At 43.0% G+C, this 19,360-nt stretch overlaps 1 protein-coding gene across 1 annotated transcript in view; it reads left to right on the top strand.

Annotated features, from left to right (window-relative positions):
* LOC126481904 (uncharacterized) overlaps nt 1-19,360 on the top strand; it is a 120,702-nt gene that overhangs the window by 39,915 nt on the left and 61,427 nt on the right. Inside the window, exon 3 of the mRNA XM_050105861.1 lies at nt 13,165-13,298. Within this exon, the coding sequence (XP_049961818.1) occupies nt 13,165-13,298 (134 nt within the window). The remainder of the gene's footprint in view (nt 1-13,164; nt 13,299-19,360) is intronic.

Below are 19,360 nucleotides of genomic sequence, written 5' to 3'. Positions count from 1 at the left end.
CAGACTGAATGGGCATAATCTCCCCTTCCCCATACGGTACTGCAAATTTTAGCTACAAGGAGCAGTAAAAGGAAAATGAGACAAATGTAAATCTGTTTCATATTTCAAACGTAATCTCCATTAACTGTTAATACACACATCAAAAGAAGTTTTGCATCACCTCGATTCCGAGAGTTCCGTCGCGTGTACAGAAAATTTGTATAGAGCTCAACATAAAAATTATTTCCGCCCTTTCTATTGCACATGAAAACCACACATTGCGTGTTGTACCACCATACAGCGAGACCTTCAGAGGTGGTAGTCCAGATTGCTGTACTCACCGGTACCTGAAAATACCCAGTAGCACGTCCTCTTGCGTTGATGCACACGTGTACTCGTCGTGGAATACTGTCCACAAGTGCATCCTGGCACTGTTCGTCCAGATTATCACACTCTTCAACGGTGATTAGGCGTAGATTCCTCACAGAGGTTGGTACGTCACGGCGTCCATAAACAGCCCTTTTCAATCCACTCCAGACATGTTCGATAGGGATCATGTCTGGAGTACATGCTAGCCACTGTAGTCCAGCCATGTCGTTATCCTGAAGGAAGTCATTCGCAAGACGTGCACGATGGGGGCGAGAATTGTCGTCCGTGAAGACGAATGCTTCGCCAGTTTGCTGCCGATATGGTTGCACTATCGGTTGGATGATGGCAATCACGCATCGTACAGCCGTTATGGCGCCTTCCATGACCACCAGCGGCGTACGTCGGCCCCGCATGATTTCACCCCAAAACACCAGGGAACCTCCACCTTGCTGCACTCGCTGGACAGTGTGTCTAAGGTATTCAGCCTGACTGGGTTGCCTCCAAACACGTCTCCAACGCCTAGACACTTCTCTTGTTGAGAGCCCTTCTTGGAACAAAGTAACAATGCGGACGCGATCGAACCGCGGTTTTGACCGTCTATGCGTTGTTGATCTATAGACAACACGAGCCGTACACCTCCTTCCTTGTGGTATGTATGAGTGGAACTGATCGGCTGTTGGACCCCCCCGCCCCCCCCCCCCCCCCCCCCCCCCGCCGTCTAACAGGCGCTGCTCGTGGATGGTTGTTACACCTTTGGGCTGGTTTAGTGATGACATCTCTGAACAGTCAAAGGGACTGTGTCTTTGGTACAACATGCATAGTCAACGACTATCTTCAGGAGTTCTGGGAACCAGGATGATGAATTTTTTTTTATGTGTGTACATTTATCCCACTGTGAGACAAGACGGTCAGTGCCTTCATCAAAAAATGTTTTCGGTTTCCAATGTAACTGTGATTGTACCTTAACCTGCACCTGTTCCTCCAAAGCAAATCGACGGGCAAGAAAACCTTTTTTCAAGGCTCCAAGACTGTGTAAATCGCTTAGCTTCTAAGCAAAACGTGTACATCATACTCGAAACAACTTTCCAATTTGTGGGCGAGCCCGCTTGTTACCAAGTTTAATCGCCTGTGGTGCAAAGTGTCCCTGGGGAACTCTTACGCATCCTCCCTGCAGTCCGGTCTCTCCCCACGCGATTCATATGGTTTTGGAGGCCTGAAGAAATACATTCGTGGTCATCGATTTGCTTCGGACGAAGAGTGCACCCCTGGGTACTATCATGGTTCCTTAGGCAACTACAAACATTTTTCCATGAAGGCACTGATCCCCTTGTCTCAGTTGTGGCGATTTATTTTGAAATAATAAACTATTAACTTACTTTTTTACCACCTGCCTCGCTTTTATGTGACTCACATGTATCGTTTAACGTAAACACACGGACATACGAAGAATAATTCATCTTTGAAGCACAGCGTTAATTATTTTTGCCATCTACATATTTAAGGTGCAGTAGGTAAGGGTAAAATGTTCTTGCAAAGCTGGGAATGAATAGGTACGACGAAGCAGTGAGTTACACTTGTTGTGACATAATTAGCACCATTATTTTGCAGATTAATCAAAATCACGTAAAATCGTTTCTCTTATGAGAAACATGTGCTATGGATTGCACATTTTTCGAATGCTGTTGCTAAGGACGTGAGCATTTATTGGATAACACAGGCCAACGATGGAAAAACTTTTTTGCTGAAAATACCTTATTCTTATGTTTTTTGGTGTGGGAAATCGAAAAACTGTATTATCCACCATTTCTTCACATTTTACAGTTAAATTTATTAAACTAAGTAATTTTTTAAACAATTTAACAGCTTTTATGTAGTTAAAAGAATTTAAAAAGGAGGTGTAATGAAAGTAGATGACGTTGGCAGCACTGCTGAAAAACATTTGCTGCCAAAAAAAGGTCGAATATATTTTTGTGTTAACAGATGGTGTTTTGTGTACTATCAACCTAACCTCACTTTCTTGTTTCCTGTACATGTGCTCAGTAAAATGTCAAATCGTGATTGTAAAAACTCTGCTGACGGTTTTTGTTATACTTGTGGCGAATTTGTGATTAAAAACACCAAATAAACATTACAGACTTTGTGAAAAAGTTTATCTATCACACTTTGGATCTAAACTTGGTGATAAAGATAAATCTTGGGCGCCGCATAAGGTAGGTCGAAAAAGGAGAGAAAAGCCACTAGATTTGCTGTTCCTATGATATGGAGGGAGCCAAGAAATCATTCTGATGGCTACTACTTTTGCAGTGTTGATATTACTGGTCATAATTCGAAAAACAAGAAGGTAATAAGCTATCCTATCCTTCCGTCCGCCATCCGACCAGTAGAGCATATCGTAGATTTGTCGCTTCCTGAACCACCAGATGATTTAAATTCTATTTCAGAAGAAGTATTTTCTGATGTACAACGTGATTTAGACGAACCAGATGATAATGAAATCCATTGTAATACAGAAAGTCAAGAGCCCAAATTGTTTACTCAGACCGAGCTTAACGATTTGGTTAAGTATCTGGGCTTCACGAAAGTAAAAGCTGAATTGCTTGGCCCTAGATTAAAAGAAAAGAACTTATTGGCAGATGGAACCAGCATATACGTGTATAGAAAGAGGGAACAACAATTTTCCAAATTTTTTCAACAAGAATGTGATTTAGTGTACTGCTCAGACATTCCCAGTCTGATGAATGAGTTTGGTATTGAATACAAAAAGGGAGACTGGAGGCTATTTATTTATTCATCCAGAACATCCAGAACACAATGGTAACATATATGCATCTGTACCTGTTGGACGTTCTGTGTACAAGAGAGAAAGCTATGAAAACCTAGAAATAGTGCTAAATAAAATAGGCTATTCCGCTCACGGTTGGATGATATGTGGCGTGGATGATATGTGGCGATCTAAAAGTAACATGCATGCTCCTTGGTCACCAAGGTGGCTTTACCAAATTTCCATGTTTCTTGTGTGAATGGGACACTACGGTTAGGGATCAACACTGGTGCAGAAAGAACTGGCCTGTGAGGGAGTCTTTAAAACCTGGTGAAAAGAACACTCAACGCAAAAACTTTGTAGATCCAAAAAACGTACTCCCACCACCTCTACATGAAACAGTTTGTAAAAGCTTTACCAAGATGGAACATGTTTTAATTATCTCTGACAAAAGTTTCCCCACCTTTCAGAAGCTAAACTAAACGAAGGCGTCTTTGTCGGACCTCACATTAGAAAATTGATGTTTGATGTTAACTTTGAATCCACAATGACCTCAAACGAGAAAGAAGCATGGGCATCAATCAGTCAAGTCCTTACAGGTCCTTAGGACATTAAAAAGACCCAGAATATGTTTCTATTATAGCTATAACGTTAAAGAAATTTAAAACTTTAGGATGTTTAATGAGTCTGGAAGTTCACTTTTTGAACCGTCACTTGATTACTTCCCGGACAATATGGGAAATGTTAGTGAGGAGCAAGGAGAGTGTTTGCACCAGGACATTAAATTAATAGAAAAACGCTACCAAGGCCGCCGGAAAACCAACAGGATTGGGGACTATTGTTAGTCACTTCACCGAGAAGTTCAGCAAGCGACTCATCGTAGAAAAAGCTACACAAGAAGCTTCAAAGAAAAAAGAGAAAGAAAATACAACCCAATTCCAGCTGACAAGTGAAATCTCTATTAATACATAGCATTGTTTTAGGTAGCTTACTGTGAATACAAACCATGCTTATGTTGTAACGAAGCGTTTCATTAATTTCCCCCGTTTACCATATAGCGTAGGATTTTTATACAATATTATAAAAAACATTTTGCTCGAAAAATGTGGGTGAATACAAAAAAACTAAGGCTAGATTTGCATTCAGCTCAAGAAAATCTATAAAGGTCGGCTATCAAAGTAAAAAACGTTTTTTAAAAAAAAAATTTCGTTGGCCTGTGTAACCATCGGGCGGCTTGACTCTAGTGGAGTGAAAGGCAGTGTCCATGTCGCGGCGCCGGGTGAGTAACAGTGAATATCGCCTCTATGCAGAGACCACCAGTTCTATTGATCATTAATGCAGAACCCAAATCAATGCTTACGGCAAATGACATACCTAGACAGGGTCATGCACTGATGAACGCATCTACACTCCTGGAAATGGAAAAAAGAACACATTGACACCGCTGTGTCAGACCCACCATACTTGCTCCGGACACTGCGAGAGGGCTGTACACGCAATGATCACACGCACGGCACAGCGGACACACCACGAACCGCGGTGTTGGCCGTCGAATGGCGCTAGCTGCGCAGCATTTGTGCACCGCCGCCGTCAGTGTCAGCCAGTTTGCCGTGGCATACGGAGCTCCATCGCAGTCTTTAACACTGGTAGCATGCCGCGACAGCGTGGACGTGAACCGTATGTGCAGTTGACGGACTTTGAGCGAGGGCGTATAGTGGGCATGCGGGAGGCCGGGTGGACGTACCGCCGAATTGCTCAACACGTGGGGCGTGAGGTCTCCACAGTACATCGATGTTGTCGCCAGTGGTCGGCGGAAGGTGCACGTGCCCGTCGACCTGGGACCGGACCGCAGCGACGCACGGATGCACGCCAAGACCGTAGGATCCTACGCGGTGCCGTAGGGGACCGCACCGCCACTTCCCAGCATATTAGAGACACTGTTGCTCCTGGGGTATCGGCGAGGAACATTCGCAACCGTCTCCATGAAGCTGGGCTACGGTCCCGCACACCGTTAGGCCGTCTTCCGCTCACGCCCCAACATCGTGCAGCCCGCCTCCAGTGGTGTCGCGACAGGCGTGAATGGAGGGACGAATGGAGACGTGTCGTCTTCAGCGATGAGAGTCGCTTCTGCCTTGGTGCCAATGATGGTCGTATGCGTGTTTGGCGCCGTGCAGGTGAGCGCCACAATCAGGACTGCATACGACCGAGGCACACAGGGCCAACACCCGGCATCATGGTGTGGGGAGCGATCTCCTACACTGGCCGTACACCACTGGTGATCGTCGAGGGGACACTGAATAGTGCACGGTACATCCAAACCGTCATCGAACCCATCGTTCTACCATTCCTAGACCGGCAAGGGAACTTGCTGTTCCAACAGGACAATGCACGTCCGCATGTATCCCGTGCCACCTAACGTGCTCTAGAAGGTGTAAGTCAACTACCCTGGCCAGCAAGATCTCCGGATCTGTCCCACATTGACCATGTTTGGGACTGGATGAAGCGCCGTCTCACGCGGTCTGCACGTCCAGCACGAACGCTGGTCCAACTGAGGCGCCAGGTGGAAATGGCATGGCAAGCCGTTCCACAGGACTACATCCAGCATCTCTACGATCGTCTCCATGGGAGAATAGCAGCCTGCATTGCTGCGAAAGGTGGATATACACTGTACTAGTGCCGACATTGTGCATGCTCTGTTGCCTGTGTCTATGTGCCTGTGGTTCTGTCAGTGTGATCATGTGATGTATCTGACCCCAGGAATGTGTCAATAAAGTTTCCCCTTCCTGGGACAATGAATTCACGGTGTTCTTATTTCAATTTCCAGGAGCGTATTTTGTTTCCCAGGTACGTACTCATATGTATTAAATTTTATAATATACATAGCATCGATAGCATCGGCTACGTTGATTGTGTCAGTCGTATTATTGCCCATAGCTGAGCATCCCACAGTGGACAGACTTGATGTTGCCGCCATTCCTCTCATTTGCAGCTTCGCAGATAACAGTGGCGCTGTCAGAGGCACTTATAATGGTGACGAATTTTCCATGTGGCATTTGGATTGAGTACTCATTGACACAATGCTGATCTAAAGTGTAGGTGAATTTTGCCTCAGGTAATGCAGCAAGGTTTCTTCACAGATGAGCTGAACCACTACGTAAGGCACTCAAATCGCTTTGTATTGGAGTTCAATACGACGTCCTGTCATACGTGTTTTGGTCTTATTGAAGGGAAGACTGCCGTTTTTCCCTTCGCCATTTCTGCTGTCCGAATCTATCTTTCCTTCAAACAGTCTCCCCATTGACGAGATACTAGGATACAATCCTACTTAAGAGGTTGTGTTGTAGAAAATTTTTCGTATTGCACATTATCGATACTGTCATCCATCAACTTCTTGTTGAAAGATATGCATATCTATGTCAGAACATATACTGTACGTTCAGGTGGCACCTGAGCATAAGTTCTATAGACTTTGGGATGACAAAAGTATTTTTGCGTAGTAAGGACTCGTGCGTCCCTTATATAACTTCTCCTTTAGTCCACTGAATAGAATATCTCATATGGCACCAAAGGATTTCTACTGAGCCTTGTCTCTTTTCTCAGTTGTTTCTCTGCTGTCTTAAATATTCCATATCTCAAAGCTGTCCATTCACCTTCAGTTTTGTTTCTTTCCGCTGTTTCTGTCAATCATTGTCTAATGCTCCCTTCGAAACTTTAAACAAACTGTAGTGCTTCCGCGGGTCCCATCTCCTTAATTTATCACCTATGTGCAATGTGTTAAGTTTTTATCAGCGAAAAAGGTGTGGTCAGGTTATACATCACCCTTGGATATGTGTTGCAGTTTAAAATAGGGTTTCGAATTCTGCATCTTACCATTATATAATCTGTCTTCAACTTTTAAGTGTCTCGACATGTTCCATGTGTACAACCTTCTATCATGATTCTTAAACCAAGTTATAGCACTAATCAAGATTGTGCTTTGTGCAAAATAATTACGATGCGCCTTCCCCTTTCATTCCCTTCTCACAGTCTATGTTCTCCTACTGATTTTCCTTCTCTTCCTTTTCCTGCTATTGAATTTCAATCCCCTATCTCAATTAAATTTGTTTTTCTATTTACGAGCTAAATGATTCATCTTTTCTCATCTAGCGTTCTTCCAGCCGTTCTTCGTCCACACAGCATATAAACAGGCACTACTGTTTTGATTGTTAGCTTTGGATCTACCTCGTCTACAATAATACGTTCCCTACGCTGCTCCTAATAGCTCGTCTTCATTCCAGTTTCCTTAGTCATTGTTAAACCTACCCCTACATAACTCATATTTGATTTTGTGTTCACAACCCTTTACACACCTGAACAGAAGTCCCGTTCATTTAGTCACAACACTTTACTAATGCCCATTATGTCTACCTTCAATGTACTCATTTCTCGTTTTAAATTGTCTAACGTACTATAATTTTCCAGCCTAGTAATATTTTTGGGTTGTTTGTTTGTCTTCGTTGTTATAGTCAACTTCAAGTAGTTATGTCGGAATGCACCTTTAAAATCAGACTTGGTGGCTGGTAAATAGCTGTGCCATGTCCAAATTGCGCCAATTAGACATTTACCATCGGCGTAATTTGTCGAAACTAGTAGAAGCTGCTCGTCACCGAAGTCAGGTTCAAATGCTTGTCATTAACTGCTAGTACGTCACGCAAAGACATCATGACAAAATTGTAAATCCAACTTATTCTCAGTTGTTAATTATAATATGATACTTCAAAGTTATTTTAAGCCTCGCCATGTTTGTCAAGTGAGACATTTATTACTCTTGAATCACATATCACACTGTTAATTATAATTTGCAAATGACATACTCAAGCCAGAATATACACTGCAGAGCCAAAGAAACTGGCACACCTGCCTAACATCATGTAGGGCCCCAGCGAGCACACAAAAGTGCCGCAACAGGACGTGGGACGGACTCGGCTAACGTCTGAAGTAGTGCTAAAGGGAACTGACATCATGAATCCTGCAGGCCTGGCCATAAATCCGTAAGTGTACGAGGAGGTGGACATCTCCTCTGAAGAGCACGTTGCAAGACATCCCTGATATGCTCAATAAATTTCATGGCTGGGTAGTTTGGTTGCCAGTGGAAGTGTTTGAACTCAGAAGAGTGTTCCTGGAGCCACTCTGTAGGAGTTCTGGACTTGTATGGTGTCACTTTGTCCTGCTGTAATTGCCCAAGGCCGTCGGAATGCACAATGAATGGATTCAGGTGATCAGACAGGATGCTTACGTACATATCACTTGTCATCACTAGGGCCTGGATTTTAATTACCTAAAAAACAGTGAAATATGCAAGCATTTATGACCTAAAACTTACATAAATATGACCTTAAAAATAAAATATGACTTTAAAGAAGTTTATTTCAAGCATTACAAAATTCACTTCCCAAAATGTTGTTAGTATAGTTCTTTCTTACTGTAGGGTTTGTGGCTAATTTTCACCTATTTTTTGAATGACTGAATGTTTTTTTATTTCTAAACACAAAGTACAGTGAAAAGATCATCTATCGAACAGTAAATCAACGTTTTTATTTCTACATAGAATTTAAAGCGTTTCACATTATTTAATACCGTATGTCAATCTTCAGTATGTGCAAAGTTGCACTGGATGACAAGGTGCATTTTCAGGTTTTCCATTGTCAAAGATCTACGGTTGTCGCTGAAGATAGTTTTGTACCTGGAAAAGCTCCTCTCCACTTCACAAGACGTTCACTGTAGCGTATTTGAAGGCAGCCAGGTCACTGGAGTTCATCTTTGTTTCAGTATCTTCAAATGTTGCGGCATTCTCTGAATGCTAATTTTGCACAGTGTAGAATATCCAGGATTCCGTTGGAGAACACTTTGCAATTTGGTTTTCACTTTGTCAGCCACATGACCACGAGCTCGACCCAACTCACTCTGCACGTGTTGCACAATGCTCAGGGCCTCACATAGCTGAGTACCATCAGCTTCCAGTCGTTTGAGGCATTTGATATCACTGAAAAATTGGCGTTGATGTAAGCCGGGTTTCTAGACAATGTATCTGTAAAAACGTCTTTCACAATTTTGATAGCACTTGATTCATCGCTTTCAAGGTCACAGAAGATTGTCTTTATTTGGGTGTAGTTGGTGCAGTAACACTAAGCAGCATTAAGCCAAGAACCCCATCGTGTAAGAACAGGTTTAGGTGGGAGGGGCGTTCAAGGTGCTTGTTCCTTGTATTTCTGCACCCGTAGCGGAGCCTTCACATAGATTTTCTTGCCGCAGGAAATTAATTTGTCCACGTCAGGGTAATTTTATAGCACCTCTTCGGCAACTCTGCGCAACGCATGTGCAAGGCAAGTGGCGTACACCATACTGGGGTAGAGAATCTGAAGCTCTTTGGCTGCTTTAGCCATATATGAAGCACCTTCTGTTACAAGCAGCAAAACGTTGTCTCTTTTCTCACCATCTGGCCACAGTAGCTTCAGAGAGTTGTCAAACAAAATAGCAATCGTCGAATTGTTTACTCTATCGAGAGCTTCATACGTTAGTAGGAACGTATCTCCAGGCCCATCAACTTTTAGAACACCAACAACAACATTTGCAATATATCGCCCACTAATATCTGTAGTTTCATCTATCGGCAGCCATATCTTTTGCTCAGCAATAGTAATTCGTATTTTGTTGAGCACATCATTGTAGCATACGGATAAATAGTTCTTTCTCAGTGTAGATTCATCTGGAACTGGATGTGTTGTGTACTTCTCCAAGAACCGTCTGAAGCGTGGATTCTTCATCTTTTCCAATGGGATCTTGCAGGACACCATTACCTCTCACATATCCTTGCAGAATGATTGCACGGTTGACGATTGACCTGTCTGTTCAAATAACAGCGTTTGCCTGCTGTTATTTTCAGCACTTCGTTTCACCCAGCTGCTGTGTTTAGCGGTATTACAGTGTTGTTGCACATTAAAGCGCTTTTCTGTACTAACTTTAACTTCACACTGTTAACAATATAATATTTTCCCATCAGTATTAAAGAAATTATCTCCAAATTCTCGAACATATCCTCGCAACTTCACGCTGTCGGAGCACTTTGCCTTAGGCATGTTGAACAAGGTAAAGCCTGTATTCAAACTGGTTACTGGGAACACCTGTGCGACTGCGATGATTATTACTTCAGAAGCTGCCTTTGTTGTCTCTGAGATCGTATTGTCGACTCTGCGCAACAATGTTTTATATTCACGAAACGACTGTTGTGGTACTCCGATTTTCTGCTACAGTCCTAAGAAATAAAGCGGTGTACTAATTTATCTGTTTATCTTTCATAATAGCACGTTAAATATTGTCTCGTGAGCAACATATTCATTTTATTATTCGTGTGTCCCGTAAGATACGAGAAAAACAGTATATGCATTTTTGGCAAAAATCGACGAAAATATGACCTATCACATTAAAAATTAGCCGCAATATGACCTATTACTAAAAGTTGTTGAAATATGACTTTATATGGGCAATCAAAATACATTTTTCGACACTAAAATGCCTAGATTTGTGTACAAATTGTTCTAAAATTCACCCTATGGTTCAGAAAAAAATGACTTGTCATTAAAATCCGGGCCCTAGTCATCACAGTCATATTTAGACGAATCAGGGGTCTCATATAACTCCAACTGCCACGCCCCACACCATTACGGAGCCTCCACCAGCTTGAAAAGTCCCCTGCCGACATGCAGGGTCCGTGGGTTCATGAGGTTGTCTCCATACCCGTACACGTCCATCCGCTCGATGCAATTTCAAATGAGTCTCGTCCGACGGAGCAACATGTCTCCAGTCATCAACAGTCCAACGTCGGTGTTGGCGGGCCCAGGCGAAGCGTAAGGCTTTGTGTCGTGCAGTCATCAACACGACTGAGCTTTCGGCTCCGAAAGTCCGTTCAATGATGTTTCGTTGAATGGATCTCACGCTGACCCTTTTAGACGGCCCAGCATTTAAACCTGCAGCAATTTGCGGAAAGCGTGGACTTCTCTCACGATGAACGATTATCTTCAGTCACCGTCGATCCCGTTCTTGCAGGATCTTCTTCCGGCCGCAGAAATGTCGGAGATTTGATGTTTTACCGGATTCCTCATATTCACGATACACTCGTGAAATTGTTGTAGGGGAAAATCCCCACTCTATCGCTACCTCGGAGGTGCTGTGTGCCATCGCTCGTGCACCGATTATAACAACACGTTCAAACTTACTTAAATCCTGATAAGCTGCCATTGCAGCAGCAGTAACCAACCTAAAAACTGCGCCAGTCACTTGTCTTATATTGGTGTTGCTGAACGCAGCGCCGTATTCTGGCTGTTTACACATCTCTGTACTTGAATACGTATGCCAACACCATTTTCTTTGGCGCTTCAGTGTTTTTCGCACGTGGTTGTTCGATGGTTTTTACAGACCCCGGAATAAATTTCATCTTTATTCATTATAATCAATGCGAATCAAAGATGATAACAATGTGAACAAGTTGGCGGTGCGCGAAAGATCACTGCCGCGCCATCACTAATAATTCTGGTTGACGGAAACTCATGAAGAGAAACATGATACATTATACCATTTGCCAGATTAAAGGATGTAACGTTCCACGGTCAGACTGGTTCAAAAATGGTTCAAATGGCTCTGAGCACTATGGGACTTAACATCTATGGTCATCAGTCCCCTAGAACTTAGAACTACTTAAACCTAACTAACCTAAGGACAGCACACAACACCCAGTCATCACGAGACAGAGAAAATCCCTGACCCCGCCGGGAATCGAACCCGGGAACCCGGGCGTTGGTCAGACTGGTACAACATTCAGTTTGTTTTTCCTGATGACGTCATCCTCCTGAGAAGACCCAGTACGGGTATCCTGTTATTTCCGTTCAAAATTTTTATTGCTCCAGTAAGTGTTTGGAGCAAGAAAAGAACAAAAACGTTCCAACATAAATCATGCTGGTTTACTTTTTTATATGTTTTACGTCGTATTTAGGGCAACCAAAGATGAAGATGTCTACAGTATTTTGGGTGTTCAATACCTCTCATGAATAAGTCATGTATGGCAAATTAATATTCTAGAAATGGTGCTCAAATTGTTTTACGAATAAATATCAATATATCATTTTCATCCTCCTGAATACACTCAGTACGGGATCCTGGTATCCTCTTGTAAGTTGTTTTATTGCGCCAGTAAATGGTTGGAGAAAGTCAAGGATAAAAACGTTCCAACAGAAATCATTTCGTGGACAATCACAACTACTGGCATCGTTTTCCAACAGTGTTCAACCAGACAATAGTAATGTCGGTCGTCTTAGACGCAGTCATCTGCAGAAAGAATAACGTCAGCTCTCGAATGTTAGTACTACAGTGGAATGGCATACCCAGAACACGTTTTGTATAGAATGTCATGTGACATGGTTGATACCAAAAAACGCAATGACATTATCTAATCTATATGTAGTCGAGTTCTTAGTGCGCTTTCGTGTACAAAATTGCAAACTTCTCCCACAGATAAGGTACGGTGTCGCTTAAATTGTTTATTGCACTTCACAAATGTTGACATTCCTCAGGTGTGCTTCGAGTAAGACTGCAGTGCCAATCCTAGGCGAAGACGCGCAGTTGTGAGACACAGCATTCGCAGTAGGAAGGAGAAAGATTACCTGTCTGTCACATAAAGTGAATGCCATAACTGTTTATTCACCAAAGACAAGGGGCATTTCCTTCCCTAACCTCGTCCAAGACGAGCTAATCCTCCATCTTTAGTGATCCCTAAACGGAATGAAAATGAAGGGGAGTTATACTTTAACGTCTCAGCAACAGCGAGGTCGTTATGAATAAAGCTGTAGTTCAACTGAATAAGGTTGAAGAATACCTCCGTGACCAATTAAACCACTGTACCAGGACTCCATGTGATTACTGTATGATACGAAGTTTTCAGAGGGCAGCCCTCATAGTTTCCTTCTTCTGAAAATTTTAATCATCATTAGCAAGCAGTTTTGTCACTGATATTTCTTGTGTTCCAGGACTGTTACTCATACTGCACCAGACGGCTGGACCTCCACAGCGACAGAAGATGTCGTCCAAATGGTGCACAATATCTGTGACAGCTTCTCTTACGCTGATGGTTGCAATGGTTTTGGCAAACGTCGAATTACCGGTACACAGTTCCATTCTACAAGCTTATTCTTAGACACAGAGTACTCTCTGTAGAGAGAGCGCTGTCTACGGTTGGTCAAATCTTACAGTATATCTTCGTTTTAGAATATCATTCTAAATTGAATGTGGAAAATAGTAGTTCTTCTTGAAAATTGGGTTACTGTGCTATGCTGCATGTTCACAGCATGTGCATGACGATACTTATGAGAATTAGTGATGGAAATGATAAGTGAAAACTAGATGTAATATTATTTGTCCTTTTATTATGTTCCTCGTTTCTACAGCAAGACGTTCCAAACAGTTCAAACTCCAAATGTTACCTTTCCTGACCATCATATTCCACGAAATACTGCTGTTTCATTGACGCGCCTCCAAAGCTTCTTTTGAGTACCAAGTTTCCGTTCTATCCAATAGTTCTGAACGAACAACTACTACGGCAATTGGTTTGCCTCTCAAATATGCTCTCAGCAGGTAGAGTGAGCACATTTTCAAAGGCAGTCAAAGACCGCACTATAATATCTTCAAAGGAAATTCGTGATATGTAGGAAGAATACCACTATAAACCACAAACGGAATTTCCCGTCGTCAGTAATTTTGACATCGTGCGGAGACGCGTTCAAAATATACAACGAGGTGATAAAAATCATGGGATAGCGATATGCACATAAGCAGTTGGTTAAAGTATCGCGTACACGAGGTATAAAAGGCCAGTGCATTTACGGAGCTTTGATTTGTAATCAGGTGATTCATGTGAAAAGGTTTCCGAGGCGATTATTGCCGCACGACGGGAACTAACAGACTGCAAACGCAGAATGGTTGTTGGAGCTACGTGCATGTGTTAGGGAATTCAATATTCTGACATCCGAGTGCGAAGAATGTGCCGAGAATACCAAATTTCGGGCATTACCTCTTATCATGAACAACGCAGCAGCCGACGGCCTCCACTTAACAACCGAGAGCAAGGTCCTCTGTGTAGAGTTGTCAGTGCTAACAGACAAACAACACTGCATAAAATAACCGCAGAAATCAACGTGGGACTTACATAAAACGTAACCATTAAGACAGTGCGGCTAAACTTGGCCTTAGCGGGCTGTGACAGCACAAGAACCACGCAAGCTCCTTTGCTAACAGCACGACATCGCCTGCAGTGCCTCAACTACGTTCGTGGCCATATCTTTTGGCCCTTTCCTCTTTTTCTTTTCTTTGAGTCATCAGCCTTCCCACTCGTTTGATATGGCCCGCCACCAGTTCCTCTCCTTCGCCAACCTCATCATCTCATAGTAGCACTTGCTACTTGCATCCTCAGCTATTTGCTGGATGTATTCCAATATATGTCTTCGTCTATAGTTTTTGCCTTCTACTAGCTCCCTCCATTACCACGGAAGACATTCCCTAATATCCTAACATATGTCCTATCATCATGGACCTTCTCCTTGTCAGTGTTTTCCACATATTCCTACCCTCCCCGATTCTACCCAGAACCTCCTCATTCCTCACCTTATCAGTCCACCACTAATTTTCATCATTCGTCTACAGCACCACCTCTGAAATGCTTCGATTCTCTTCTCTTCCGGTTTTCCTACAATTCAAACCGCTTGGTCTAAGGCGCCTTGCAACGGTTTGCGCGGCTCCCCCCGTAGGAGGTTCGAGTCCTCCCTCGGGCATGAGTGTATGTGTTGCCCTTAGCCTAAGTTAGTCTAAATTAGATTAAGTAGTGTGTAGGCCTATGGACCGGTAATCTCAGCAGTTTGGTCCCATAGGAACTTACTACTGCTATAGTCCATGTTTCACTACCATACAATGTTGTGCTCCAACGGTACATTCTCAGAAATTTCTTCCTCAAATTAAGGCCTATGTTTGATACTAATAGACTTCTCTTGGCCTGGAATACCATTTTTGCCAGTGCAAGTCTGCTTTTGATGTCCTCCTCGCTCCACCCGCCTCTGGTTATTTTGTTGCCTAGGTTGTAGGATTCCTTCACTTCATGGACTTCGTGGTCATCAGTCCTGATGTTGTGTTACTTTTCATTACTTTTTCTTTTTTCGATTTACTCTCAATCCGTACTCTGTATTCATTAAAATATTTACTCCATTTAGCAGATCATCTAATTCTTCTCCGCTTTCACTGAGGGTAGCAATGTCAACAGAGAATCGTACCATTCATTTCCATTCACCTGGGGTTTTCATCCCACTCCTTAACCATTCTTTAATTTCCATCACTGCTTCTTCGGTGTACAGATTGAAGAGTAGGGGCGACGGACCACATCCCTGTCTTACACCCTTTTCAATCACAGCTCTTCGTTCTTGGTCCTCCACTATTCTTATTCCCTCTAGGCTCTTGCACATATAGTATATTTCCCGTCTCTCCCAATAGCTTACCACTATTTTACTCAGAATTTCGAACTTCTTGCACGATTTGACATTGTCGAACGCTTTTTCCAGGTAGAAAAATAGTATGAACTTTCTTTCATTAGTATTACTTCCATTATCAACCGGAACGTCAGAATTGCCTCTCTGGTGCCTTTACCTTTCCTAAAGCTTCAGTTTACTTTTCAATTTTTCTGTGTATTACTCTTGTCAGCAGCGTGGCTTCATAAGCTGTTAAGCAGATTGTGTGACAATTCTAGCACTTGTCAGCTCTTGCAGTCTTAGGAATTGTGTGGATGATATTTTTCCGAAAGTCAGATGGTATATCGCCAGACTCACTCATTCATTCTACATACCAACGTGCATAGTCGTTATGTTGCCACTCCCCCCCAATGATTTTAGAAATTCTGATGGAATGCTATCTACCCCTCTTGCCTTATCTTGAGTCCTCAATAGCTCTTTTAAATTCTAATACTGGATCAGCTATATCATCTAAATCGACTCCCGGTCCTTCTTCTATCATAAGTGAAAAATTTTCCCCCTCATAGAGGTCTTAAATGTACTCCTTCCATCTATCTGCTCTCTCCTCTACATTTAACTGTGGAATCCCCGTTGCACTCTTAATTTTATCACCCTCACTTTTAATTTGACCGAAGGTCGTTTTGCTTTCCTGTATGCTGAGCTAGTCCCTCTGAAAATGATTTCTCTCGATTTCTTCAAATTTTTCACGCTGTGATTTCGTCCTAGCTTTCCTGTATATCCTGTTTATTTCATTTCTCAGCGAGTTGTATTTCTGTATTCATGAATTTCCCTGAACAATTTTGTACTTCCTTCTTTCATCGATCGACTGAAGTATTTCTTCTGTTACCCATGATTTCTTTGCAATTATCTTCTTTGCACCTATGTTTCTCTTTCCAACTCCTATGGTTGCCCTTTTAAGAGCTGTCTATTCCTCTTCAAGACAATTCAACCTAATCGAAACAAAGAATGTGCCATGCCTTGATGGAATTACTGTTTCACTACTACCATAGCCTCATTTTGCACGCGATTTTAAGGAACCGCCAGCAGAATTTCATCGAAAATTAAAAAGTATATGAACAATAAAAAATAAAATAAAAAAGCCCATGCTCCACTGTTTCCTTTTTAGTGATTTGATGATGGGGAAGACTGACCGTTTAATAAAGTGATACATCAAATAAGTCTTCAGACACCTAGAAAAAAATACAACTGGTAACTCCTGTGAAGGATAAAGTAGGAGTCGGACCACTTGCATATGCAGTGTGTAACAGTTACCAATGCAGTTATTTTTATTGGTGACTTAGGACAGTGTACTGAATAACATTACAGCAGTATTTACTTTATTTGTAGACTAATAATAACAGCTGTTGGGAGTAGTATGTTTTTAAGTTGGTTACTACCTTCTAGTATGTGAGTCAAGTGCAATCCATTAACGTTCTGCCAGGGCAGCAGGCCAGGTTTGGAAGTGTGGATGCATGGACGCAAAACGGTTAGCCTATACTGACGGACGTAGTTCACTTAGTAGTGCAATTGCAGTTGTGCAGATAACATCAAGTAGTAAATTATGAGAGGTGTTTATGGAAAACTTGGAAGGAGGCAATTTAAATTCCGTTATGGAAACCAGGCATGGATCATACGAATCCAACGAGTTACCACAGTGTGGCCCTTGGCAGCTGTGTGGGTAAAGTAGTTACGATTATGCAGAGAACATCAGGTTTTAAATTAGGTTAGGTATCTAATTGTGTATTGAACCTATGTCCGGAAATGCATGGTTTCCATGCTAGGGACGATTTGTTCGATCATACATTGGTACAAAGACTGATGTCTAATATGCGCTGTACCATGCAGCCACAGTTACAGTACGTGTTGAAAATGGTTTCCATGGGGTTCAGCGCAAGCGTGTACCTGCCGTAGCATGTTCCGTCTCACACATTCACATCGGGCAGGCTGCATCTGAACAGTGTCAAAGGCAGTGTGAATACGCCGTTCCGCTGTTCCAGGGTCTCCACGTTTGGAACGGGCTCTGCATGCGCGGTACTTTTGAGATGGCCCCATAACTAGGAATCGCACGAGATCCAGTGAATGAGAACGCAATGCAAATGGCCTACTCGTCCGATCCATTGACCAAGTGAGACGAACGTTAACGGTTGGGCTGGATCATCGTGGATCAGCCACATAACCCTTCGAATTATCAACTTCACTTCTTCCAGCAGTGGAGGCAAAGTCACCCGCAAGAAACGGCGATAGTTCCGGCCTGTTAGGCGACGTGAAAGGAAGACCAGTTCCAAAATACGGTGGCCAATTATCCCGGCCCAAACATTGCGGCTGCACCGTTGCTAATGATTCTGTCACCGTACCAATGTCCGCTCCAGTAGCTGAGTGGTCAGCGTGACGGATTGCCGTCCTCTGGGCCCGGGTTCGATTCCCGGCTGGGTCGGAGATTTTCTCCGCTCAGGGACTGGGTGTTGTGTTGTGTTCATCATCATTTCATCCCCATCCGACGTGCAGGTCGCCCAATGTGGCGCCGAATGTAATAAGACCTGCGATATGGCGGCCGGACCTGCCCCGCGAGGGGCCTCCCGGCCAATGACGCCAAACGCTCATCATCATCATCACCGTACCAATGTAGTTCTGCATACTATCCCATAAATGACTCTTATGAAAGTTGCAGATAACACTCCTCGCAAAGGATGCCTCATCTGTGAATAGGATGGATGACACAAATCCTGGAATCGCGGTTGCCTGGTGAAGAAAAAACTTGTCTTTATGTAGAAAGTCTGTCGCCAGTAAGCCCTGCACACGCTGTATCTGATAAGGGTAGTAAAAATTGTCATGGAGAATGTTCCATATGGTCGTCTGGCTTACTCTCTACTGGCTGGCCAAATGCCTGGTACTGACATAGCGCTCACCTTCCACAGTGTTAAACAAATTTCCCTCCAAGTCTGATGTCCGAACATTTCGGGTACGTACTTCCTGATTTCCTGCTTTCTGAAACGATCCTCTCTCAAACAAATGGCGAAATATTGTTGCAGACTTTGAATGCTGTGGTTGTTGTCGCCGGGGATAGGTCGCCTGATACAAACTTACTGCCCGCCGCCCGTTGCCACTTGCCTTTCCGTTACTAAACACCATGTTGGCAAGCTCTTGTTTCGAATACGTGTACAACGCCGTATCACATCCGCTAGAAGGTAAGTCAGCGAGAGAAGTGAATCGGACACAACATTATCAATGACTATAGCAGCAGAAGGTGCTTGGGCATGACGTATGAGGAACATTACCAACCTCTTGGAGGAAACCATGCGTACTGTGACTGAGGCTGCACGGTACAGAACGTATTAGGTAGCATTCACTGTAACAAAGTATGATTGAATTAAAGGTGTCTAACATGGAAATAATGCATTTCCGGACATAAGTTCATTAGACCGTTTTTGTTCCGTATCCTCTGATCGATCAGTCCCTATAGTTTGTGCACGGTGGAAAAAATCACCCTGTATAAAAATATATGCACTTATGAATGAAAGTTTCCATAGCACTGGTAGGACATTTATAATTTTATATATTCATTATATTCCTGAATCATCTTTGCCGCAGGGGTTCAAAAATGTGATCAATATGGACGAAACTTTGCAAGTTATACGATTTGACTTCTATTACCTCTGGAATATGACGAAACAACGAA

Source organism: Schistocerca serialis, chromosome 5, assembly GCF_023864345.2.
Source record: "Schistocerca serialis cubense isolate TAMUIC-IGC-003099 chromosome 5, iqSchSeri2.2, whole genome shotgun sequence".
NCBI lineage: Eukaryota > Metazoa > Arthropoda > Insecta > Orthoptera > Acrididae > Schistocerca > Schistocerca serialis.
Note: the sequence above shows the minus strand (reverse complement) of the source record. Positions and strands in the feature narration are given on the sequence as shown.